The following is a 27,743-nucleotide window of genomic DNA, read 5'->3' on the forward strand; positions in this document are numbered from 1 at the left end:
GCATTTGTCTATTAGCAGCATATTTATTTAGATGCATGAAGTCTGCTTTTTAAAAAATATATATTTATTAAATATTGTAAATTAATTGATTAAAAAAAAAGAAAAAAAAGAAAAGAATGAACTCTACATTTTATCTCTTCTACTTAAATCTGCAAATTTGCACCAGGGAGTCAAGGTTTGGTACATTAGTACTCCTTGATTTTGCATATTAAAAAAAGATGATGCTTTATTTGCATATTTTACAACTTCATATGTCAAAAGTTTTATTTTTATTAAAGTCAGCTGTAGTACGTCCCTGAATCAAAATGTTCCACCACAAAATGTTCACCCTCTCTGTGAGTGACAGCACATTGCTGTTGCAATGACTGGTTAACTAGTGAATTATGAGCCTTTGCCTTCAAACTCCATTCTTTCTGTATTTAATGGCTCAGAAAAAGACATCCAAAAAGCTGGTACAACATAAACTGAAAACAATAAAGCCTCCACAATAATGATAATTAAAAAAACATTATCATTCACAACTATGAAAGAGTTTAAAAAGAGCAATGACTTTTTGGAACATGCATTAGAGCTCGAGAAACTCACTGACTGGATTTTCTTGTTTTCAGTTTATGCAATTGAGTCTCTGAGCAAGTGGCAACAATGTCATTGTCATCATCCGGTCACAAATATGGGGGCATTTCATGGTAATACATTTGGCTAATGTGTTTTCTTGTATTTCTCAGTCCTGTTGCAATTCTTCCCATGAAAGGTATTTGGTTCATGCAATGATTCCTATCACCTTTTTTTACATTCATTTTTCATCTGACCTCAACATTCCTTTTCAGTTGATATTATAACTGATCAGGCAAGGAATACTAATCTTATTAAAATGATAAATGCTAAAGTAAGAATCAGTTTTTCCAAAGCAATTCATTAAGTACGTTGTGCGTATGACCATTCAGGATATTGTCAGTTCAATTACATATTACAAACAAAACACTACAGTATTAGAATAACTCATCCAAAACGATCTTGGACACTGACCAATGAGGTGAGACCGTTTTTGAACTGTGACAGCATGTCAAACTCTGGACATTTAGCTACTGGAACCACCACACCAGAGTGATGTAATCTACAATAGTGCCAAACGTTTTGTTTACGTTGTATCTTATATACCTGAGGTACAGTAAGAAGTTCACTATAATAATAATAATAATATCTCACTACTATACCTGGATAATTCAGTGCCATTTTGGAGGATTCATTCACTGAAGAAGGCCAGAGATTGAAAAACTTGAGTAGCCTTTGGAGCACCGCTTAAACCCTGTTGTTGTTACTAACCTACACCGCTAGGCTAACATGCCACCCAGGTCTTTTTCTCCTTCAACATGGTCCAAAGTGTCCTGCACTGCATTACGTGTCAAACATTGACATTTACATGTATGTACAGAGTCACAAACTTTAGATTGAGTTTGTAGAAGTGGGATGACGCAAACCGGTTCGGCTTTGGATTGGTAAGGTGATAAGCAAATGCCAGTAATCAACAGTACAAAAAGACACGAAATGTCAAGAAAGCAAATCAAAATGAACTGACAAATGGTGGTCAGTGAAGCTTCATATTCAAATATGGCTTTACAGAGGCTTGCTGTCATGCTGGTCCTGATACATATACATAAAAGTATTGTAAATCCTTAATTTTGTTGGGTTACTTTGACAGTTGAGCCAACAGACAAGCATCTTTTTTCTCTCGGTGGGGAAACAGATGATGATACTGAGGGGGGAGAAAGAAAAAAAAACACATAACCTTTCTTTTGACACTAAATGTGGGAACAGACACATCACAGACTGTCCTAAAGTTACACAGGTGTTTGGCAGACAAGATACAGAGGCCAGAGGAAGAAAGACAAAAACAGAAAACAAAAAGAAGCTGAGATTGCGACAATGAGAGAACCAGGTGAAAGACAGAGGTGGAGAAAAGGGGACCATCGTTTCTTTTTTTTTCCATCGCTTGGTTCATCTCTTCGGATTGATCTTCCACTTCAGATCTTCTCCATTATGTCCCCTTATTACTACTGTACAGCAATGGTTTTCATTCTCTTTCGCTTGTTTCAGTCACCTACAGGATATTTGTCCATTTCCGAGAGGTGGTAGGATGCAGATGACATGCTAGTGCAAAGGATATTTTTGTATCGTTTCATCGGTTTTAGTTAAATTAAGATCCGCTGCATTTAGGCTGCAGATTCAGATGCACTTGGTTCAAGTTTAGCATCCAGGTGATTGACAAGATTGACAAGTTCACCCCATACAGTCTTTTTGGAGTGGGCAGCGCAAAACTGGGGGATGTTGTCAGGGGTTGGGCCAACAAGTCTGCTGGTTACCTAGAGGAAGGGCTACTGCACTCAGAGGCGGGGCAACAGAACTGATGGGCGATGTCATCGTCCTCATCCTCTCTAGGGTGCAGCAGAAGCGGTTAGGGAGAGGAAAGAGTAAAAAAAATTTCAGATGAAGAGAAGTGTGTTAGAACAATAAAGAGAAGAAATACGAACAAATGGAGATATGGATGAGTTGCTATATATTGTTGTATATAAATCCAGTAACATTCATAATTTGTTGTGATTCAAATTTGGAGTAATTTGCTTGTAAATTAGAATGAGGGTGCTGGAATGAGTTGAGAGTCGAAAATTGGCGGGTTGTAATGGCACTAAATGAATTAGAATACCGGAGGAAACTGAGCTCATGAATATTAATTAGTTTGCACTGACATTTCTAGGTAATTTTCCTAGGCTGTCAAGTCACGTTCATGAATTAATATTCATGAGTCTAGTCTTCGCTAATAGTAAATAAGCCAGCATTTTTGCACTACTGCCCAGATAGCACAAGTATGTCTGCAAGACGTCTGCTGTGTACAAACATCTGACCGATATCTTTCGGTTGTCAGTTTTACATACACATACATAAATCATAAACATCTTAAAGACATCTTCTTAATGTCTATTTGACATCTGATAGGAAACGTCCTAAATACGCACTGCAGAAGAGCAAACACTCTAAAAAAAATACGTCTAGCAGATGTAAATGCAGACGTCAAATAGACGTCTCCGTGATGTATGTGTGCTATCAGGGTGGTTCCATTGTCCCAAGTCAATGAGTACATTTACATGTACAACAATATCCCAATATTAACACGATTAAGACAATAGTGTGATTAAGTATCTACCATGTAAACAGAGATTTTTGATTACCTTAATCCGGCTAAAGTCATACTCGAAGTAAACAAATCGAATTAAGACATGTGGAGTATTCCTATTTTAGTCGCATTATTGAAGTGCAGAACAGACATGTACACACCTTAAATCACACTATTACCATCATGTAGGACTTTTCGCCGCATTTTGTGGCAGGATACACACACAGCAGTGGTCAACCATTTGACGGCAAACAAAATAGCACGGCTTCAAGCAAGGCGGCACATTTTTATCCGTCATCGTCCGTTTGCATGTATAGCATGATGTACTGTAAGTAATTGCACTTAAAGCTTTCATAAAATTAAAAATGAAACACCCAAAACTGTATGGTACCGAAGACGAACTGTATGCCGATACGTGAAATTCTGGAGGGAACGTCGGATGGCGTCACGTGCGAATGTATTGACGTGTGCCATTAATCGATCTCTGTACTATAACATGTAAAACGGGAACATGAAAGGAATATTCTAAAAGCAACTCACCGACTACGTTTACTTGGACATCAGTAATCTAATTCTTTACCTTCTAAATAAGCCAATATTATGATTATGGTGTTTACATGAGTTGCTTTAGAATATTCCTTTCATGTTCCCGTTTTACATGTTATAGTACATGGTTCGATTAATGGCACACGTCATTACGTCCCCACGTGACGCCATCCGACGTCCCCTCCGAAATTTCACGTATAAACCGTTTGACTTCGTGATGATGCCATGTACAGTTTTGGGTGTTTCATTTTTAATTTTATGAAAGCTTCAAGTGCTTAATTATTTGTACAGGCATACAGACGATGGCGGTGTTGAAGCGCTTTTATTTGCCATCAAACGGTTGACCACTGATGTGTGTGTATCCTGCCACAAAATGTGGCGAAAAGTCCTACATTATTAGGCATTATAGTGCATTATCTTCTTTACAATTCTTTTGTTAGAATTATTTTTCTCCACAAACAGGAGACAACCTCTGCCTCCGAAAATCACTTAAATATCATAATATCCACTAACTAAGTTTGACTGAGGCTAAAAGTCAGTTCCAGCACGTCTGATTCAGGAATTGTCTTTAGTTTGCACTTTGCAGGGATTCAAACCCCAGCCCTGTGTTTCTCAATCTTTACCAGCAGAGGACAGAATTGTAGCACAAGCTGAATTCATCCACCACAGTTCTGCCAATAAAAACCCTGGCAACTAAAGTAGCACCGGTTTAACTAAAATATCATCTCTTATGTACATATATAAATACTTCAGTGAAAGAATTCAGTGAAAATTTAAATATTGCCATTCCAGTTCAAATAGTTTTTAGGCATCACAATAGGCTACTCCACAACATCTTATCTCTCCATAATCTAAATTAAAGATTAAATTATCAAGTGAACTAAAGCAATGTGCACAAATACATGCAACACGAAATCATGGGAGAAATTACTGATTTGATGAGGAGAGAAATATGACAAGAGTGTGAATCACGCAGTGACAGAGTGTGAAGGGAATTAGGTGTGTGTGTACATGTTTTTCTACCCTGGTGGGGACTTATACCTGAATACACACTGACTCATGGGGACTTGTGTCACCGTGGGGAAACAAGCTCATAAATAAATAAATCATACAGAATGAGTTTGAGAAAGTAAAAATGCATAAAGTTTTCTGTGAGGGGTAGGTTTAGGTGTAGGGTGATAGAATATACGGTTTGTACAGTATAAAAACCATTTATGCCTATGGAGAGTCCCCACAAGGATAGTAAACCAGACAGGTGTATGCGCGTGTGTGTGTGTGTGTGTATAGGCAGGAGGGGTTCTGCATGCGTTTCTGTCTCCACCTCTGTGTGATTCATGAAGGGGGTGGAACTACATTTGAACGGGTGTGAGGGGATGAGTGTATATTGCGGTGTGTGTGTGGAGGATTATGCGTGAGGATGTGTCATTTGTGACTGGTGTGTGGATATAATTTGGACCAAGGAGACTGAATAAACGTCTTATTCAGAGATGTGTGTGTGGAGGGACACGAATGCAAATTTAAAGGGGAAACGTGTAATTTCTGTGCTGTTAGTGGCACAAAATTGCATTTGTGTAAGTGGGCCGGCATGAGTTTGAAGGCGGGACAAACAAAAGAGTATCATTCTTTTTGCAATTCCTTTTAGTGGCACAGAAATTACACACTTCACCTTTAAGAAAATGAAATCAAATTGTCACAAAGCTCATATGAATACATTGCTCTTTAGTTTTAATTAATTATTTGGTTATTAAAAAGAGTAAACTGACTGAAATTGATGTGGCCCACTGGAGTTCAGACCTCGCTAGGCTACTTGCAAGGTCACTTCATCTCCAAAAAGCCATAATTCACTTGCTGTTGGAGGCATATAGGAGTGTTCATTTTTGACGACGGAATTATGGGTAGTCAGTGTAGAGAGGACAGCTTTCCCGTTACTTTCTGGAGAGGTTGGAGATGAGAGGTGAGTGGTTGAACGTGGGTGATGGGAGACACTGAGGTGGTGGAGGATCAGGTGAGCGGGTTATCGAAAGGGGAAGTGTGGGCTCGGGCCCTTACCTTGCCTGCTCCGGGTGCCGGGCAGGGGGGAGGGCGCAGGGCGGCTTGGGCAGAAGGAGCCGCGCGGGGCAGCAGTACTGGTGGTGGGTGGAGGGGCTGTTTGCGGTCAGACTGGTGTGGACAGAGGTAGAAGCTGGAGTAGCAGTAGAGGAGGTGGAAGAATTGGTACGAGTAGAAGTACTACTACAGGTGGAATAGGGTGGTGACCTGACAGAGAGAAAGAAAGAGGAAGAGGGGGAAGAGAGAGAGAGAGAGAGAGAGAGAGAGAGAGAGAGGGGAAGATAGAGATAGGCACAGGAAGAATGAGAGAGAGCGAGAGAAAGAGAGAAAAAATAAAGTCAAGAAAGAAACAAAAGATAACAGACAACAAAGACAGCCACATGCATACATTACAAACACTTTAGCAGCAGAAGTACAGGCATGGTTAGGCAGCGTTATGAAGCGTTATGCAGACTCCTATCAAGCTGTGGAGAGTTATGTGCAGTCAGGCAGAGTATTTAATGAAGATTTAGATGGTTTATGCAGTTGTCAAATTACCTGTATGGAGGAGTATTACAGCGTACAGACCAGGGCTGTCTCTCATTCCGCTTCCTTGTTCCCTATGCTGTGAATCAGTATATTAAGATCACAAATTCGGGTGCTAGCAAGGGTCCACTAAACACTGGGACAGCGATGACACAATCCCCTTGTGTAGTCACGCACTATTTGGATTTATTAACCAGATTGCAAAATGGCATTGTGCATCTTCGCTACAGCTGTTGTCCGATACCGATATGGTGGCCGATATATCGTGCATCCCTAGTTGTGCCATTATGAAATATTCTCAAAAATTAGCATTGTTTTAAGCAAAACATACTTAAACGGCATCCAGATTTAACAAATATAAACATAATAAGTATAACAAAAAGATTACAAAAATAATTGGGGTATTTTTTGTTCTGACCACTATAAATCTTCTGATACGGTTCTAGATGAAATATAATTACAAACAAAATCTCTTTTAAAAGACAAAATAATAATAAATGGACTTCATAGTGAACTATTGAGCGGACTGCGACACATCCGAGGTGATGGGCAGACTTGATCCCCACAACACTGCAACTTAACCAAGAATTGTACAAGCTACACTCGACAAAACCAATCCACTGAAGACTTATTTTATCTGGTGTTATCAGCTTATATACTTTATCATTCAAAGAGTCAGTTCTAATTGGTCCTATAATATGGATGAAAACGTGATTAAAAAGGAAAGTAAAGGAATCATGTTAAAGGATTCATTTCAGAGAAATTAGACTTGCAGCTTTCTGAAATCTCTTAACTAAAAAAAACAAGACTTCTTGGATTTTCTAAACAGAGTTAAAAAGTGAAAACAAAATTGTTTATTTATTCCATAATGCAGTGATGTCATGCCAAAAGTAACAAACGGAATAAAATTGTGTTCAAATGACTCATCTGTAGTACACAGACAGGTTTGTCAGCAAATCTCATGCTTTAATAATAATGAGTCACAATACAATAATGATCCTGCAGGTTTATTTGGTGAAAATGTGTGTGACCGACCTCTACTGGCCAATCAGAGGGGTTCATTCTCATTTAAAAATTTAAGACATTCACAATGCAATTAACTTTCATAATGTGATGCATTTCCAAGCCAAACAGAGCATAATTGGGAAATAATGTAGGGCAGGACTACAGTATGATCATTCCATACAGACATGGGTGGCTTAATATTATTAGTTAACAATTTTTACCCTGCCCAGGGAAATTTGGTTAGATTAGCAGAGCAAAAAATAAATAAAAATTAGGCAGAGAAAGATTTTTTTTTTTTGCACTGATGAATTGTGCCCAATAAGACCAGAGACATTTACTAAGAACTGTAAATGCACTGAATTGATTTAATGTTGCATGTAACATCAGCTAATTTGTGAGCAACCAATGAGAATACGTCATCACTTATGTGCCAAATTAATAATTTCTTGCAGAAAATGTGAGAACTGCAAGAATAATTACACTATAACATTTCTGGTATTTTTTAATCGATTGAAAGTTAATTTTGTCTTCAGTCTTGATGGACAGTAGCGAGTCTGTCATGCTAACATTAAACATCAAGAAAAAAAAAAATACAAGAGGCACTTCAGCACTACCCAAAGCTCAAGCAGACACCGTGACACTGACACAGAGACGAGAAAACAAAGAGGGAATAAATGGACTGACATGAATAAAAGAAATGAGGGAAGGGTGAAGGAAGGAAGAAAGGAAGGAAGGAAGGAAGGAAGGAGAGAGATGGATAGATATTGTGGCCTGAAAGAGAAGGATGTAGAAGTGTGTATGCAGGTGGCATGAGTCCTTAGTATGCACTGGGGTGAAATGGCCAGGGATGAATCTGTGGGTGTGAACGGTGACCTCTGAGAGACCTTTACACTACAGTATGTGCAACAACACTTTTTAAAGGTGCCAAAAGGTAAAGCTGAAGCATCTAATTTTCCAAACGGCAAAGCAAAAATATTGATAGTTTTCAAACAGGTCTCCCGAACACTCCCATTGCTCACCCAAACAGACAGCCTCAAACTCACTCCATTGCCTGAGACTGTTGCTACGTGGAGTTGGTCGGGTTCACAAACAAAATGCTAGAGAGACAAATAACTTAAGGGAAAATCCACTGACAAATTTCACAATAAATGGGATAAGAGTATTTTAACATTAAAAAAAAAAATTACACTTCAGCTTAAGTGATTTTGAGGGGCAGAATGAATGAAATGTAACATGGGAATCCATTGCCTGAATTAATTTCCTAATAATTACTTTACATTATTTTCTCCATTTAAATTTAACTGTGGTCAGATATTTTATCCGTTTTCTCAGATGGCATTTGAAGTAAGAAACTTCTTTATCAGTTCTGTGATTGGGGTTTCCTTCATCGTGAGGCATCTTGTAAGCAGCACAGTTGCAATGTTCTGGTAAAAATCCATCTGGGACAAGTTGTAGGAAATGAACACACACACACAGAGCAATGTTGAATCCTCTAGGGAAGGGCTGTATTGGTACATGACCTCTAACAAGCCCTCCCCTCAACTGCTCTTTCACACACACTTTAAAAACTCAGTTTTGCTGCCCAGCAACAAAAAAGCAGTCTGTCCCCATGTGTCCGTCCCCATCACACCTGTGGTCACCTCAAAACCAGCTGACATGCACCATCCTACTCTGAGTGAGAGAGAGAGAGCTCCAAGATGATATATTCCCATTATAATACTTTAAGTTGAAGGAAGGAATTATCACAAACACAGATTATTAAAGCCTTTCTTTTTCTCATGATTTCTATCTCCCTGAGTGAACGAGCACCTCAAGAGCTAAACCCTGTATTACCCTCTTGTGCTGCTCTGAGTCTCTCTGGGCCCATCTGAAGGGGCTGATGTAAGTCGAGGGAAACATCGTGCGGCCCCTAACAGACAGTGGCAGATAAATCGCACACTGCCCTTTGCTGGCTTCAACAGGGTTTCAAAAGTGACAAAGACATTATGTATATATTACGTTACAAAACATTTCTATATAAAATAAATGCTGTTCTTTTAAACTTTCTATTCAAAGAATTCTGAAATGAATGCATCACGGATTTCAACATTGATAATAGTAAGAAATGCTTCTTGATCACCAAATCAGCCTATTAAAATGATTTGCCTAACTTCATCCGGACAGCCGAATGAATCCCTCACAATCTTCAAGAAACAACTGAGAACTCATCTCTTCTGTGAGCATCTAACTGCTTCTTCCTTAAAAAAAATAATAATAATTCTGTCTTCACTTTTTCTATTCTATTATTATCCTTTATCCCTTCCTGTCCTAGCATTTACTATGTAGAATGAAGGCACTTTTTGGGTTATTTGCCATCTTATGATAAATCGCTTGTTGTACTCCTAAACTGTAAGACGCTTTGGATAAAAGCGTCTGCCAAATAAATAAATGTAAATTTCTGAAGGATTCATGTGACAAAAGACTGGCGTAATGACTGCTGAAAATTTAACTGTGCTGTCACAGGAATAAATTACATTTCAAAATATATTAAAATAGGAAATACAGTAAAACAATATTTTGAAATTAATCGTTAAAAAAAGTAATCGTTTTCTATCAATTAAACATAGGCTTGGTGAGCATAAGAGACTTCTTGCAAAAACATTAACAAAATCTTATCGACCCCAAACTTCTGAACTGTAATAGGCTATATAGACTATATTAATATTAGATAAGTAACTGTTGCCTTTAAATAAGTAAATGCTGCTGACTTCAAGTAATGATAAAAAGCCAGTAATAAAGAAGTGCAGTGCAGGGTTTTCTCTTTTCTTGTCAGTATCAAGTATCAGTAAATTCAGCTCTATTACACCACATTTACCATTGAATCCAATACTCTGAAACACTACCTCAAATTTTGGTCCTACATTCAATTAACAAACAGTGTTTACATTAATAAGACAGCCATTCTAACCACACAAAAAAAATAAATAAATAAATAAATAAATAAATAAAATAAAAAAGTGTACCATTCACATGCACTGCCCCAAAAACTGTTAACATTTTTTTGACATTGCTTTGTCATAGACTTCTGACATCCCTTGATGCAGATGGAGCTGTTGTTGTGCGTTTGATAGGATGTGGGAGTGTGAGCTTGTATGTGTGAGCAGAGTAGAAGGCTCATTTCCTTTGTAATTCTCTGCATGTTTTATTAGCCTGTCAGCTGCACTTTCCTCTCTTTTTGCACATCACTCCTTCTCTCACTCCTTCCTTCTCTCTTTCAATTAGTACCTCTGTTCTTCTTTCTGTATTTCTCTCCTTCTCCATTTTGCCTCTCTCTCTCACACCCTGTCGCCCACATAGTCCTTTACACAAACATATTTGTGATAACTCATCTCGTTCCCCCAGCAACACTTCTACTGAAGTAGGGTGACCATTCGTTTTTTGTTTTTTTCCCCCCGGACAGGTCCTGACCAGGATTTCTATATTGCCTAAAATATCCAGGTTTTGGCTTTGTTTTCCGGTTCTCATACTTGCTGAAGGTAATGATCAAAAAGTAGTTTAACCAATAACATGCAGGCATTGTACATAATTGACCAATCGTGGCGCGTGAGAAGGTGGGATTTACAGAGAATGGTCAAAGAGATGCAATTACGTGTACAAGTGTGTTCAACTTGATGTGGCGCTGCACAGACCGATCGGTGTATGACAAAAGTACCGTGAGAGCTATAGAGAGCAGACGCTCCTTATGCTTTCGAATCGCTCTCACAGTACTTCCATGTCATACACTGATCGGTCTGCGCAGCGCAAACTAGGGCTGTCACGATTATGAAATTTGGCTGACAATAAATTGTCTAAAAATAGTCACGGTTATTGCGATTAATTGTCCGTTTTAGGGCTTTCATTATATAATTGTGATTCATTTAAGGGTTCAGTAAATAAATATGATGTTATCTTTTAATATTTGAGTTATTATTTTGCAGTGTAAGATTACAGAATATTCCAAATTCTAAGAATCGGCCAATACCGATCCAACACCAGCGCTATTTTTTTTTTTCTACACCACTACAGAATATCAATACCGTGTTCGTGGAACTAATGGTCACTCTTTTTTTAAACCCTTTGTTAAACAATCCACTAAATACTCACGTCCTCATTACGGAGGAAAAACTACTTTTGAATAAAAATATATAAGCTATGAAATTAAACTTGCTGACTGTATAATTTAGCAGCAAAAACTATTTTGAAAAATATTTGGTGCACATTATACAATTTAAACATGTTTATTCTGTTAACTATATGTATTCTTACAAAATACATTCATGAGAAAAAGAAAGGCTTTAATAATCTGTGTTTGTGAATTCCTTCCTTCCTTCAACTTAAAGTATTATAATGGGAATATCATCTTGGAGCTGCTGACTGTCATAACTGAACGTGACGTGCTGTTTGAACACTGAGCTGAGAATGACTGACAGCTGCAGCAGAAGGAAGATGAGTTTCTGTAAACCTGAATTCTGTCCCTCGCATTAAGATATGGAATGGGTTCAGATGATATAGCAGGGCTCCAGACTGTGACCATTTTTTCTGCCTGCAGTGTGACTAAATTTTATGTGCGGTCGCACTGGCACGACCACCGCGTTGGTCAACTCATAAGCGCTGCAAATTCTGTTGCATATGAGAAACATCAAACGGAACAAAGCATAACGAAACAGAGTATACTCGCTGCATCAGCATGAGCGTGCAGGTGCGCGCAGCAAAATATTGAGGAAATGGATGGTTTTCAAGCGAACGTCAACTAAAAGACCGCTTCTTAAACCAGAGAAGGTGAACATGCAAGCACTGTCACCGTTAGTTTTACTTTTCTTTTTTGAAAAACTTATCTTTGCCGTTTACCTCACATTACGCTATGGAGGCTCTCTTTTATTTATTTGATTCCTTAGTGTTTGCTAAACGTTCTGTAATTTATTAGTTGGTATATAATACAGCATGTGGTGTGTGCCATGCCTCATCTTATTCCTTTTTGTTAATAAACATTTTGAAAGCTAGTTTGTCATTGTATTTACTGATGTATTGTTAGCTGACATGCACCATCCTACTCTGAGTGAGAGAGAGAGAGCTCCAAGATGATATATTCCCATTATAATACTTTAAGTTGAAGGAAGGAATTATCACAAACACAGATTATTAAAGCCTTTCTTTTTCTCATGATTTCTATCTCCCTGAGTGAACGAGCACCTCAAGAGCTAAACCCTGTATTACCCTCTTGTGCTGCTCTGAGTCTCTCTGGGCCCATCTGAAGGGGCTGATGTAAGTCGAGGGAAACATCGTGCGGCCCCTAACAGACAGTGGCAGATAAATCGCACACTGCCCTTTGCTGGCTTCAACAGGGTTTCAAAAGTGACAAAGACATTATGTATATATTACGTTACAAAACATTTCTATATAAAATAAATGCTGTTCTTTTAAACTTTCTATTCAAAGAATTCTGAAATGAATGCATCACGGATTTCAACATTGATAATAGTAAGAAATGCTTCTTGATCACCAAATCAGCCTATTAAAATGATTTGCCTAACTTCATCCGGACAGCCGAATGAATCCCTCACAATCTTCAAGAAACAACTGAGAACTCATCTCTTCTGTGAGCATCTAACTGCTTCTTCCTTAAAAAAAATAATAATAATTCTGTCTTCACTTTTTCTATTCTATTATTATCCTTTATCCCTTCCTGTCCTAGCATTTACTATGTAGAATGAAGGCACTTTTTGGGTTATTTGCCATCTTATGATAAATCGCTTGTTGTACTCCTAAACTGTAAGACGCTTTGGATAAAAGCGTCTGCCAAATAAATAAATGTAAATTTCTGAAGGATTCATGTGACAAAAGACTGGCGTAATGACTGCTGAAAATTTAACTGTGCTGTCACAGGAATAAATTACATTTCAAAATATATTAAAATAGGAAATACAGTAAAACAATATTTTGAAATTAATCGTTAAAAAAAGTAATCGTTTTCTATCAATTAAACATAGGCTTGGTGAGCATAAGAGACTTCTTGCAAAAACATTAACAAAATCTTATCGACCCCAAACTTCTGAACTGTAATAGGCTATATAGACTATATTAATATTAGATAAGTAACTGTTGCCTTTAAATAAGTAAATGCTGCTGACTTCAAGTAATGATAAAAAGCCAGTAATAAAGAAGTGCAGTGCAGGGTTTTCTCTTTTCTTGTCAGTATCAAGTATCAGTAAATTCAGCTCTATTACACCACATTTACCATTGAATCCAATACTCTGAAACACTACCTCAAATTTTGGTCCTACATTCAATTAACAAACAGTGTTTACATTAATAAGACAGCCATTCTAACCACACAAAAAAAATAAATAAATAAATAAATAAATAAATAAAATAAAAAAGTGTACCATTCACATGCACTGCCCCAAAAACTGTTAACATTTTTTTGACATTGCTTTGTCATAGACTTCTGACATCCCTTGATGCAGATGGAGCTGTTGTTGTGCGTTTGATAGGATGTGGGAGTGTGAGCTTGTATGTGTGAGCAGAGTAGAAGGCTCATTTCCTTTGTAATTCTCTGCATGTTTTATTAGCCTGTCAGCTGCACTTTCCTCTCTTTTTGCACATCACTCCTTCTCTCACTCCTTCCTTCTCTCTTTCAATTAGTACCTCTGTTCTTCTTTCTGTATTTCTCTCCTTCTCCATTTTGCCTCTCTCTCTCACACCCTGTCGCCCACATAGTCCTTTACACAAACATATTTGTGATAACTCATCTCGTTCCCCCAGCAACACTTCTACTGAAGTAGGGTGACCATTCGTTTTTTGTTTTTTTCCCCCCGGACAGGTCCTGACCAGGATTTCTATATTGCCTAAAATATCCAGGTTTTGGCTTTGTTTTCCGGTTCTCATACTTGCTGAAGGTAATGATCAAAAAGTAGTTTAACCAATAACATGCAGGCATTGTACATAATTGACCAATCGTGGCGCGTGAGAAGGTGGGATTTACAGAGAATGGTCAAAGAGATGCAATTACGTGTACAAGTGTGTTCAACTTGATGTGGCGCTGCACAGACCGATCGGTGTATGACAAAAGTACCGTGAGAGCTATAGAGAGCAGACGCTCCTTATGCTTTCGAATCGCTCTCACAGTACTTCCATGTCATACACTGATCGGTCTGCGCAGCGCAAACTAGGGCTGTCACGATTATGAAATTTGGCTGACAATAAATTGTCTAAAAATAGTCACGGTTATTGCGATTAATTGTCCGTTTTAGGGCTTTCATTATATAATTGTGATTCATTTAAGGGTTCAGTAAATAAATATGATGTTATCTTTTAATATTTGAGTTATTATTTTGCAGTGTAAGATTACAGAATATTCCAAATTCTAAGAATCGGCCAATACCGATCCAACACCAGCGCTATTTTTTTTTTTCTACACCACTACAGAATATCAATACCGTGTTCGTGGAACTAATGGTCACTCTTTTTTTAAACCCTTTGTTAAACAATCCACTAAATACTCACGTCCTCATTACGGAGGAAAAACTACTTTTGAATAAAAATATATAAGCTATGAAATTAAACTTGCTGACTGTATAATTTAGCAGCAAAAACTATTTTGAAAAATATTTGGTGCACATTATACAATTTAAACATGTTTATTCTGTTAACTATATGTATTCTTACAAAATACATTCATGAGAAAAAGAAAGGCTTTAATAATCTGTGTTTGTGAATTCCTTCCTTCCTTCAACTTAAAGTATTATAATGGGAATATCATCTTGGAGCTGCTGACTGTCATAACTGAACGTGACGTGCTGTTTGAACACTGAGCTGAGAATGACTGACAGCTGCAGCAGAAGGAAGATGAGTTTCTGTAAACCTGAATTCTGTCCCTCGCATTAAGATATGGAATGGGTTCAGATGATATAGCAGGGCTCCAGACTGTGACCATTTTTTCTGCCTGCAGTGTGACTAAATTTTATGTGCGGTCGCACTGGCACGACCACCGCGTTGGTCAACTCATAAGCGCTGCAAATTCTGTTGCATATGAGAAACATCAAACGGAACAAAGCATAACGAAACAGAGTATACTCGCTGCATCAGCATGAGCGTGCAGGTGCGCGCAGCAAAATATTGAGGAAATGATGGATGGTTTTCAAGCGAACGTCAACTAAAAGACCGCTTCTTAAACCAGAGAAGGTGAACATGCAAGCACTGTCACCGTTAGTTTTACTTTTCTTTTTTGAAAAACTTATCTTTGCCGTTTACCTCACATTACGCTATGGAGGCTCTCTTTTATTTATTTGATTCCTTAGTGTTTGCTAAACGTTCTGTAATTTATTAGTTGGTATATAATACAGCATGTGGTGTGTGCCATGCCTCATCTTATTCGTTTTTGTTAATAAACATTTTGAAAGCTAGTTTGTCATTGTATTTACTGATGTATTGTTGTTGTGCTTTTTAATTAAGAATAACAATGAATCCATCTTTTGTTTTAGTCTTAAAGACTACAAAGGCGTAAAATGGGACAAAGCCACTGCTGACATTATGGAATATTGTTTCTTTTTTTAAAAATGGCATATAAATAGCATAATATCAGCTCAGTTATTAAAAACAATAATATTACAATATAATAACAACAATAAAACACGTATTGTAGGAACAATAACAGTAGTTACATATGCGGAAACCTGTAAGGGCAAATCATGGAAAACATTCACTGCTGATTGTAACAAATTATTATATTTTCATCCTTATCTTACTTCATGTTGAATCATCTCGGTTATAGTATATCAACATCTAAAATGTTAATCTCTATTATTCCGTACTGACTCCTTGACCTATGCTGTCCCTGTTTGGAAGGCAAAATGCAAATTTGTCTCCATATGTACGTGTAAAGTTGCAATTTAATGCTGTAATATGTCATTTTAAATGGTTATGTTGATATATTGTAATAAAACAGACCTTTAACAAATATAAGACAATTCATAACATACTTGAAAAAAAATAGAATAGATATATACTAGCAGGTTACAGAAATCAGACTTGATGTAATCTGACTCCACTGTTGCATGACGTCCACATACATGGACAGTTGGTTTATGCTGAATAAAAACAACATTACTAAATTTTAGTTTATGAAATACTAACATATTCATCATACTTTACTGTACACACAAATTTTTATTTATTTTTTTACCTCAATTTACCTTGATTAATGATGTTATCAAGTAATGAATATTTGGAATGCAAGATAGTAGCCACTGTTACAATATTGCAGTCAATCTACTGAGAAAATTACCATGATAAATGAACCCTAAATGGCGTAAAAGGGGTCATATGACGTTGCTAAAAAGAACATTATGTTCTGTATTTGGTGTAATGCAATGCGTTTATGGTAAAAAAAACAAAAATAATAAAAAAAAAACATTTTCCATATAATGTACATTGTTTCTCCTCTATGCCCCGCCTTTCTGAAACATGTACATTTTTTACAAAGCTCATCGTTCTAAAAAAGCGAGGTGTGCTCTGATTGGCCAGCTATCCAGGGAGTTGTGATTGGCCGAATGCCTCAAGCGTGTGACTGAAATGTTATGCCCCTACCATACTGTGATGCCGTCTCCCGGCAGGACGAGACTCAGTCCAGCTGCTCTGCTCGTGCACATCCCATCATCGGTTCCCTTTTAACAGTTCAGTCAATGTACTGTTAGGAGTAACTGAATAACTCGGGATATTGGTTTATTTTGTGTCAGAGGGAGTGTCAGGCACGTTTATAAACTGAATAACATCAATAATTTGTGGATTAGTGCGTACTGGCGACGCAAACGGTTTCAAATGATTCAGTTCGATTTGGTGAGCTGGTATGACCGGTTCACCAAGAAGATCCGGTTAAATAGAACGATTCGCGATCCGGACATCACTGGACCAGACAAAACCAATAAAACCCATTACAAACGATGCATTTGTTGCATCCAGTGGGGACATAATTACTGATTATAATGACTTGTACTGTCCTTTTACGCGTTGCGTATCGCGCTGCGTAACCATAAAACCATGTCTGCATTTGTGATCAGCGAAACAAACAAGCCTACTCTACACTGCTCAAAACTCACGTTTGAGTCATCATTGGCAAATTATTTTAAATAAATAATATTTATAAATAAATAAATATATTTTTTTAAAAGTACTTACAGATTGCGAGTCAGAAGCGCCAGACTGTCCTTGCAAACTTGGAACTGCCCAACTTTATAGAAACCACATCCATCCTCCATAAAATGCGCAGCACACATCTAAATATTTGGGTTGAACGGTTCTGGAACAGTGTTGTAAATACAACTTAACCACTGATTTCTAATCGTGTCCTCTTTTGGAAGACCAAACAAGGTAGTTTTGCTTTCACAACGAAACACACAGTGACTCCACAACATGGCAGCGGCGGCAACAGAGAGAATAAAAGTTGCGTCTTCTTTCTTTGCGTGAACATTTGGGTGGCGTTATGCAAATTTTCCCACACAGTGACGTAGACATGTGAGGGCGTGTTAGAACGAGCCATTTCAGGTAGGTGTGGCTGACTCTTAACTTTTATAAAGAATATCTCTTCGGATTTGAGACTTTAGTCTTAGCAACTTTATAGATCTTCTTTATGCACCAAGAGCTTGTAACACTCCAAAGAGAAAGGAAAAACTGAAAATCGCATCATATGACCCCTTTAAAATAACGGTCCACAAATGTGGACACCATACATGAAAGTGATTTAAACACAACAAAAGAGAAACTCCCATTCACAAAATTCAAATCACAAATAATACTACTGATGATAAAGAACGGGTTGAATGTTAACCACTTTCGTTTCCATATAACTATAAAATGATAAAAGTTCATCAGCATGCATTGAATAATCCCATGCTGTAGCGCAAAAAAATTAAAATATTGCGAACAAATGTGCGACCAGCTGAGAAAGTTAATTGCAAAAGAGCGACCAATGGGAAGGAGTCTGGAGCCCTGTATAGGCTATGCAGTGCATGAAAAGCAAACTGGTGCTCTTCGGTTTCTTTTGGTGTATGACCCCCCTTGTGTATCAAAATGTACATTGTTTCTCCTCTATGCCCCGCCTTTCTGAAACATGTACATTTTTTACAAAGCTCATCGTTCTAAAAAAGCGAGGTGTGCTCTGATTGGCCAGCTATCCAGGGAGTTGTGATTGGCCGAATGCCTCAAGCGTGTGACTGAAATGTTATGCCCCTACCATACTGTGATGCCGTCTCCCGGCAGGACGAGACTCAGTCCAGCTGCTCTGCTCGTGCACATCCCATCATCGGTTCCCTTTTAACAGTTCAGTCAATGTACTGTTAGGAGTAACTGAATAACTCGGGATATTGGTTTATTTTGTGTCAGAGGGAGTGTCAGGCACGTTTATAAACTGAATAACATCAATAATTTGTGGATTAGTGCGTACTGGCGACGCAAACGGTTTCAAATGATTCAGTTCGATTTGGTGAGCTGGTATGACCGGTTCACCAAGAAGATCCGGTTAAATAGAACGATTCGCGATCCGGACATCACTGGACCAGACAAAACCAATAAAACCCATTACAAACGATGCATTTGTTGCATCCAGTGGGGACATAATTACTGATTATAATGACTTGTACTGTCCTTTTACGCGTTGCGTATCGCGCTGCGTAACCATAAAACCATGTCTGCATTTGTGATCAGCGAAACAAACAAGCCTACTCTACACTGCTCAAAACTCACGTTTGAGTCATCATTGGCAAATTATTTTAAATAAATAATATTTATAAATAAATAAATATATTTTTTTAAAAGTACTTACAGATTGCGAGTCAGAAGCGCCAGACTGTCCTTGCAAACTTGGAACTGCCCAACTTTATAGAAACCACATCCATCCTCCATAAAATGCGCAGCACACATCTAAATATTTGGGTTGAACGGTTCTGGAACAGTGTTGTAAATACAACTTAACCACTGATTTCTAATCGTGTCCTCTTTTGGAAGACCAAACAAGGTAGTTTTGCCTTCACAACGAAACACACAGTGACTCCACAACATGGCAGCGGCGGCAACAGAGAGAATAAAAGTTGCGTCTTCTTTCTTTGCGTGAACATTTGGGTGGCGTTATGCAAATTTTCCCACACAGTGACGTAGACATGTGAGGGCGTGTTAGAACGAGCCATTTCAGGTAGGAGTGGTTGACTCTTAACTTTTATAAAGAATATCTCTTCGGATTTGAGACTTTAGTCTTAGCAACTTTATAGATCTTCTTTATGCACCAAGAGCTTGTAACACTCCAAAGAGAAAGGAAAAACTGAAAATCGCATCATATGACCCCTTTAAAATAACGGTCCACAAATGTGGACACCATACATGAAAGTGATTTAAACACAACAAAAGAGAAACTCCCATTCACAAAATTCAAATCACAAATAATACTACTGATGATAAAGAACGGGTTGAATGTTAACCACTTTCGTTTCCATATAACTATAAAATGATAAAAGTTCATCAGCATGCATTGAATAATCCCATGCTGTAGCGCAAAAAAATTAAAATATTGCGAACAAATGTGCGACCAGCTGAGAAAGTTAATTGCAAAAGAGCGACCAATGGGAAGGAGTCTGGAGCCCTGTATAGGCTATGCAGTGCATGAAAAGCAAACTGGTGCTCTTCGGTTTCTTTTGGTGTATGACCCCCCTTGTGTATCAAAAGCACAATAAATCACGGTTGTCTGAAACAACCGTGGTTAGATCAAATAATTGCGATTCGACGGATATTTAATTATCGCGACAGGCCTAGCGCAAACAAAGCCAAAACCTGGATATTTTAGATATTTAAGCTAATATAGAAAACTCTCCTTAAAAGAATTTTGATTATGAAAACACGTTTTGCAAATCCGTATGTAATATTTCATACTGTTTTAATCAAATGTTTCAGTTTAGAAATTTGTGGAAGCCAGGTACACTACCATTCAAATTATTATTATTATTTTTTTAATTAATACATTTATTCAGCAAGGATGAATTAAATTAAATGATGCTTGTTTTCTTGAATTAATAATGATTAAAGTTTCCACAAAAATATTAAACAGCATAACGGTTTTAAAAATTGATCAAATCACGATGTTAGAATGATTTCCTTAAGGAGCATGTTATACTAAAGACTGGAATATTATCTGCTGAAAATGCAATTTTTTTTTTTTCAAAATGTTACTGATTTTACTGTATATTTGATCAAAAAAAAAAAAGTGAAGTCTTGGTGTGGATAATTAAAAAATAATCCCTAAACTTTTGAATGGCAGTGTACAGTAGGACATGCTGTTCTTCAGCCCCTCACGGCCTCATTGTCTTTCGTGTAAAATTAAACATGACTAAGGTCTATTTACTGTGAACTCACTATGCTGAAGCCGAGGGCTATCACATTAGCAGAGTTCAAGGAAGATGGCCCCGCCATGCCTGCACAGCCTTGTCAATGCGATTTCACTGGAGCACCCGCTTCCTTTTATCGCCGAGACACTCCATTTGAGCTGGTGGAAAATGTCATAACTGTTCAGGTGGCCTGTCAGTTTCACGCTGCATAGTTTAGTCATGAACAAAAAGCATCCATCTTCATTTTCTGATGTTGCATTTCTTTGTCATTCAGTATTCAGATGGGAAATATGTCTGTCAGTTAAAGTGTAATCAACCTGATAGTGTGCTAAGAGGCTGAAGGCATGAAAGTTCATATTAAATTCATGGCATCATGAATATCTGTTCAGCTGGAGGCTGTAGATGTGTGTTAACACCACCAAGCAGTGTTTGGTTTCAAATACTCATCCCGTTTCAATGCACTTCAGTTGCCGTGTTTATCTGACCTGATTTGGACATCAACTTTAATAAAGACTATTGGCGTGAAAAAGTAAACACGTATAAGAGCCTGCCCCTTGCACATGCTGACAAATCCAAAAAAGATTAGAAGTCTAGATTAGAGGTCTGCACGGGCTTTAAAGTGAATCAGTTTTCATAACGAACAGCCAAACTTTGTCACGCTGCATAGTTTAGTCATGAACAAAAAGCATCCATCTTCATTTTCTGATGTTGCATTTCTTTGTCATTCAGTATTCAGATGGGAAATATGTCTGTCAGTTAAAGTGTAATCAACCTGATAGTGTGCTAAGAGGCTGAAGGCATGAAAGTTCATATTAAATTCATGGCATCATGAATATCTGTTCAGCTGGAGGCTGTAGATGTGTGTTAACACCACCAAGCAGTGTTTGGTTTCAAATACTCATCCCGTTTCAATGCACTTCAGTTGCCGTGTTTATCTGACCTGATTTGGACATCAACTTTAATAAAGACTATTGGCGTGAAAAAGTAAACACGTATAAGAGCCTGCCCCTTGCACATGCGGACAAATCCAAAAAAGATTAGAAGTCTAGATTAGAGGTCTGCACGGGCTTTAAAGTGAATCAGTTTTCATAACGAACAGCCAAACTTTTAAAATATGCTGTATTTCACGATTGCATGCAACGGTCAGTAGGCTAAACAAATACATGTAAAGAAACAGATTCATCAAGGCTCATGGCCAGTTCAGCACACAAGGCAAAATAAATAAAACACTTACCAGTTATGAAACTTTATGAACAACAGGTGCAACGGTCACATAAATTCCGCCGAGTTTAATGGTTGTAACAAGATAATAGCTCTTTCACTGTGCAGTTTTCCTTGTAAACTGCAAGAAGTTTTCCTAATTGCGGTAATCGCAAACATTGCTCACAACTTCCTAGCTAATGTGCACGTGCCGTTTGCCGTGTTGACAGGGGCCACTAGATCAGGCACAAGAGCAAAACAAGTTTAGTTTTAAATACAGCCTATCCAACAAATGAGACGTACACATTATATGTAAGGGATAGTCCGCAGCTAGCATGTGCCTTGAAAGATTTTAATGTACAACATGGAGGTAAAGGGAAAATATTACGGTCATTTTCGTCAGTTATGGCTTTGATCACTTTAAATCACACACACACACACACACACACACAGAGAGATGAAGTAGAGCGGTAAGATCACATTTATTTGAATTATTATATCATTCATTTTAATTAACGAGAGCAACTGAATTAATTGCGGAGAAATATAACGCAGCGGGTCAGTATCAAAACTATTTTATAGAGCTGCACCGATTGCAATTTTCTTGGTCTCTTCCGATTTCTCGTTAGTGTGATCTGCCGATACTGATTTTTGCCGATTCCGATTTTCTTTCCAAGAACTATAATTGACCGCATATACAAACAAATCTACTTTTCTTCAACGCAAAGTTTTATTTTCATTAAAAAAAAAGCACAAGTAAAAAGTCAGTAATAAAAAAAAATATATATATAAAAATTTTTAAAAAAAGCCAAACGACAGCACAAATAAATGCAACCAAATAAAAAGAGCTATGAAACCAAGTTTTTCAGGTTAAGTACGTTTTTATTCAGGTAAGAAATACTACAAAAATTAAAGAAATCAATGTAAAAACACATCCAGTGTTATTTTACATTTGATTACTTTAATTTCTGTAGTCTTCATTGTAAAAAATTAAATCCAGATTAATGCTTACCATTAAAGTTATAAAACAATCAGTCAAGAGCAGAAAATTATTTTCTTTGTCTTTTGTGCTTTGATTAACATGACAGACAGCAGCAGGAATATTGGACTGCGGTCCCTTTAAGAGTTGGTCCAATAGGCATTTTGACAATTTTGTATGCATTTGAACTTTTTAGCACAGTTAGCCACTCATTTTGGTATTTGTGGCTCACAAGCTGATTGAGACTGAGCGCAGATTGTGCACTCCACTAATATAGATCAGTGGCGGTGCGCGCGCGTTTGGTAGAAGCGCAAAACCTGCGGGAATGACTAAACTAATGCACAACTAATGCGTGTTTGTGAGCGTCAATGAAATCAGTGTAGCCTACTGCATGTAGTTTTACTTTAGCTGCAAACCCAAAGCTAGTCATTAAACAAACCCGAACCAGGGTATTTCGGCACCGGTCGGGCTCGGGTCGGGTAGCAGACCTCTATAGCCGATATCAAGTTGAAGTCAATTCACACTCACACTATGACATTTGGCAGCTTGGGGCTGTGTTTTGGATTCAAGGAGCCTGGGACAAAAATCTAGACTTTGTACAATGGTCTCCCCTTGCCACAAGTCCTGGGACAATGTTCCCAGCTGTTCCTCCCTGAGATGGCCCTGCATTCAGCTGAATGTTTGATAATACATTTTGCACACGCAATAAAATTCATGTACTGAATGCACAAAACAGAATACACAAGTTCACATTTGGTCCCAACCAAAGTATCAGCAGCCAACCCTAATGAAATTGTTTTGTCACTCTACAATATAAGCAGATCTATTATACAACTGTTCACAGAAACATAATCCCGGAGAACTCTTATTTACTAATGAAAAAGCAGTAATATAATTCTACCCCTCAGAGACATTCTAAACTAAAGATATGTGGCGTATACTGCAGGTCTACACATAGATTGTGTTTAAAGTAAGCTCCAGAGATTTCCATGGAATAAGAGCACAGCATCTCTCACACCCTTTGCATGTTCATTTATTCAATATTTTGGCTCGTTTGATAATGAATAGCATGTGGCACTCCAAACTACAATAGACATGCCAATGCAGATCTTTTCCCACTGGGAAAGCAGGGGGGAAAGCAAACACTGAATGAAAATAACTACTTAACTGTTCAAAGTTCCAAAAGCAAAACAAACTGTCTTTTTTATATCAATGAATGCGGTGTAAAATGTAGAAGAAAACATTTTCCATATTTTGTTAATGTCCAAGACCATGTATTCGATCTCATTTTGGTGCAATTCATCTGGAACTTTGTCAAAAAAGAATTTTTTTTTTTTTTAAAGTTAATTTAAAAAAAAATTAAATTACTAAACCTAAAACAAAATTAAAAGCTAAAAGAAATATTAAAATTATTTTAAATTATAATAAACATGGCATAACCACATAAAATTATTAAAACTTAATTAAACCTGAAAATATAAAAATAAAAGCCAATTCAAATTATAAAAAAAAATATGGACATAGCACTGTTGGAATACACTGGTTCACATGCTCTGTACTAAAGAACGTTTGAAAGTATTACATCACAAGTCCAGTTACAACGCAGCGCAGCTCTAGGGTTTGTGGTTGAAAGAAGCGGCTGATGCCCTTGGGGGCTCAGTGATGCATTGCTGCTGACTACAGGGGTGGGAGAGAAGCTCACGGCAGCCCTGCAACAAACCTCTGCTGAGAGTTGTTTCCATGCTTAGCCCAGCAGGAACCAGCACGCGCTCACGTTCACGCCTCCGCCAGCTCAGGAAACCAGGTTGAGCAGGAATACCAAAGCCATTTCATTAATTATTGCAACCTTGCACTAGAGTTGCCATGACAAACAACAACACGTATGATTCCTAGCACAATACATAAATTATGTCACATTTATGAGACCCTATTAGTGCAATTTAACAATGCAGGAACAATTAAATTCACATCCATATTGGCGGACTCATGAACGGAGGACAAAAGCATCCAGAGAGTAATTATAGTGAAACGTGACATAGCGGTGGCGGCCTTGTCCTTCTGCTGTGTGTAGGGTACACAAATACACGCACACCCACACACACACTAAAAAAGGGTTATGTATTGCACAAGCAACTTTTTCGGCAATCCAGTTCATCTACAGGTGTTGCCATGACAACCAATCATTTATCCTTCAGATCCCCGGCTCGTGCCCATGGTGAGGAATCGTCATAATGCCACAGAGAGAGATACTCCAAAAACCACTGACCGTTCTCACATCAACACCTCAGCATCAAAACTCCTTGTGTTTTTGTAGCGAAAAACACAAGGAGACATTCCCAGCATATGAAAATCAAGCACATTCTTGCCATTTGACCCTTTTCCCTGCACCCACTAACACTCCCACACGCAAAACACACACACACACACACACACACACACCTGGGCTATTACTCATGTAACTTCTGACTAACCACTGACGCCCATGTTCACGTTCACTATATGGGCGAAAGCAAACGGCATGCATATCAACATCCATTAACATACTCACACTGGGCATATTGGTCACTACGGCAACGGCTAACAGAGTCTTGTAGCCAAGCGACGCCAATACTCAATTTCCAAATGCTTTTCAGCCCTCATGTTCTCACACTTTGCTCAGGGTGCTGTTCTTCTGCTAAAACTGCTCCAGCTGCAAGAGCTCTTTCATACAGGGAAGCAATAAGTCATTAGAAGCAATGGCATGTCCCACATGCATTCAGGCTGCCCCAAATAAAACGGGCCTCTGTCACTTGACAGAGTGTGCGCTACTACAGGAGTCAGAGAGTGCACTGTGGAGGAGGAGAAGAAATGGAGATTGAATGAAAGTGTGAACAGACCTGTCTTTGTTGCAGGAGTATCCTTCTGGCCTGTGGATCCAGTGGAAGAGAAAAATAAAAAATAAAAAAACAAAAGTGAGAGACGGAGAGGCAGACAAACAAACAAACATGGAGACACAAAGAAAGTGGAAGTGTCAGTAATGTTATATTGTTGTACACATACAGTAAGGAATAGATAGAAATCAATGGAGCAAATGCAAATTGATTTTGTGCAGGGAAATGATTTGAATGATCACAAATAAACCAACTTTTTTTTTTTAAATAAAAGATCCACTTGAAATCCTCAATTACAATTGTTTTTCCCTCATTTACAAATTCATGCCAATCATGGATAGAAAAGGGGTGGTAAAAAAATAAATCAACCGTTATGTGAAAAGTTTAACTAAAAATATATATAAATATTCTTGGCCTGTCAGTACAGTATCATGAGGTAAAAAAATAAAATAAATAAATAAATATTTTTTTATATGCCCAAAACCAAGACTACTGATATTAAAATTTAACTACCATTCATTTTGTGATTCCAGAAGATTTAATAAGTGCATGATCTTCAATAAGAAACAATATTTATTGTTTTATTGAACGTTTATGCATTTTAATTTAGACATTAATGACAATTAATACAAATGTATTAATTTAAAATTACATAGACTATCAATGGAAATCCATTGGATAAAACTGATATGGGCTTTCTTAAACCAAGTGCTAACCAGAATACATCTAATTTTAATATACAGTTATGTCGAGCAGGACTTTGAACCAATGAGATTTCACAGTGGCAGAGCTACCCAGAAACCAACCGAACCAAGTTTTAATCTTAGAAATATGCAAATAAGAGCAATAATCCAGGGTTTACAAGTGTTAAATATTATTGTTAGGAATGACTCTGGGTTAATAATATTGAACAGGTCATGTAACACCTTCTGTTAGGTTGCGGAGTAGACTGACAAACCATTGGTTTTTGGCACCAGTTCATGGCAAAACACCCTCTCCATTTAAACTAAATTAGGTTAAAATTAATTAAGATTTTGATAACTAATAAAACAGACTATCCTACAAAGCAGCAGGTGTCGGGTTTGACGGACACGCGGGCTCCTCCATAGACATTCAATTATTCAATCATAATTGCATAAACTATCAGTCAGTCCTCCAACACCCAGTGTATTACTCACAGACTCACGTCTACGACAGTAATTGCCACCTTCAATGGACAAATGTAATTAACACCGGCCATGCTAATTATTCCGAGAAACAATCCCACCTCAACAGCTCCCCCACAGCAGTAGTTACACTTGTTCGTTAGCTGAAAGCATTACACCAGAGAGAGTGCAAGATTGTGATCACTCAAGTTGGGTCATTTGGATTCGCAGGCATCTGTCTGATGGGACAGGAACAGCTACACAGATCTAGAGCTCACATGAAAAGGTGATGCTGTAAACGACCCTTGTGAACCCTAAAGAAAAATGGCAAATGACATGTTGGTGTGCCATCTGCTCAACATCAAGGGAGGGCTGGTGAGGGGGTGAACGAGGGATTGGAAAATTTGGCAATAGTGTAAAGAGAAAGAGCGAATAAAAAAAAATAATCAAATCTATCAGTAAAACAATCCATCTCCCCTCAGTGTCATGCGACTTTTCATTGTTTCAGGTAATGTTGATGGCAAGCAAAAGCTAGCAGCCCTAAATTTACTCAGGTGTAAAGTCAACATCAACCAGATGCGGTTTACGTGACTGCTAGTGAGTGCACGCATTTATCATGCGAATCATCTGATGACACCAAGGGAGAGGTGCGGAATCTACTTTTCTTCATGTCATTTTATTTATTTTTTAATAAAAGCAGCTATGGGAGCTGTTAAGTTTCTAAAGGCGTTTATGTAATATTTTTCACAACATTCTAGCAAAAGCTAGCAGCCCTAAATTTACTCAGGTGTAAAGTCAACATGTCCACATCAACCAGATGCGGTTTACGTGACTGCTAGTGAGTGCACGCATTTATCATGCGAATCATCTGAT

The 27,743-nt window shown here is 37.8% G+C and overlaps 1 protein-coding gene across 3 annotated transcripts in view; it reads right to left on the reverse strand.

The window, feature by feature from the left end:
• Positions 1–277: 277 nt before the first annotated feature.
• The window catches only part of LOC107549455 (IQ motif and SEC7 domain-containing protein 3-like), a 34,518-nt gene continuing 7,052 nt past the window's right edge, over positions 278–27,743 (reverse strand). Inside the window, exons 2-4 of one of the 3 annotated variants that reach the window (XM_016230529.1) lie at positions 25,732–25,761; positions 5,765–5,971; positions 278–2,432 (exon numbers count right to left, since the gene is read on the reverse strand). In XM_016230529.1, the coding sequence (XP_016086015.1) occupies positions 2,357–2,432; positions 5,765–5,971; positions 25,732–25,761 (313 nt within the window). In that variant the 3' untranslated portion in view covers positions 278–2,356. The remainder of the gene's footprint in view (positions 2,433–5,764; positions 5,972–25,731; positions 25,762–27,743) is intronic. The other 2 variants (XM_016230539.1, XM_016230547.1) reach the window with 2 other exon arrangements.

This window comes from Sinocyclocheilus grahami, unplaced genomic scaffold (genome assembly GCF_001515645.1).
Source record: "Sinocyclocheilus grahami isolate Dianchi unplaced genomic scaffold, SAMN03320097.WGS_v1.1 scaffold16.1, whole genome shotgun sequence".
Classification (NCBI taxonomy): domain Eukaryota; kingdom Metazoa; phylum Chordata; class Actinopteri; order Cypriniformes; family Cyprinidae; genus Sinocyclocheilus; species Sinocyclocheilus grahami.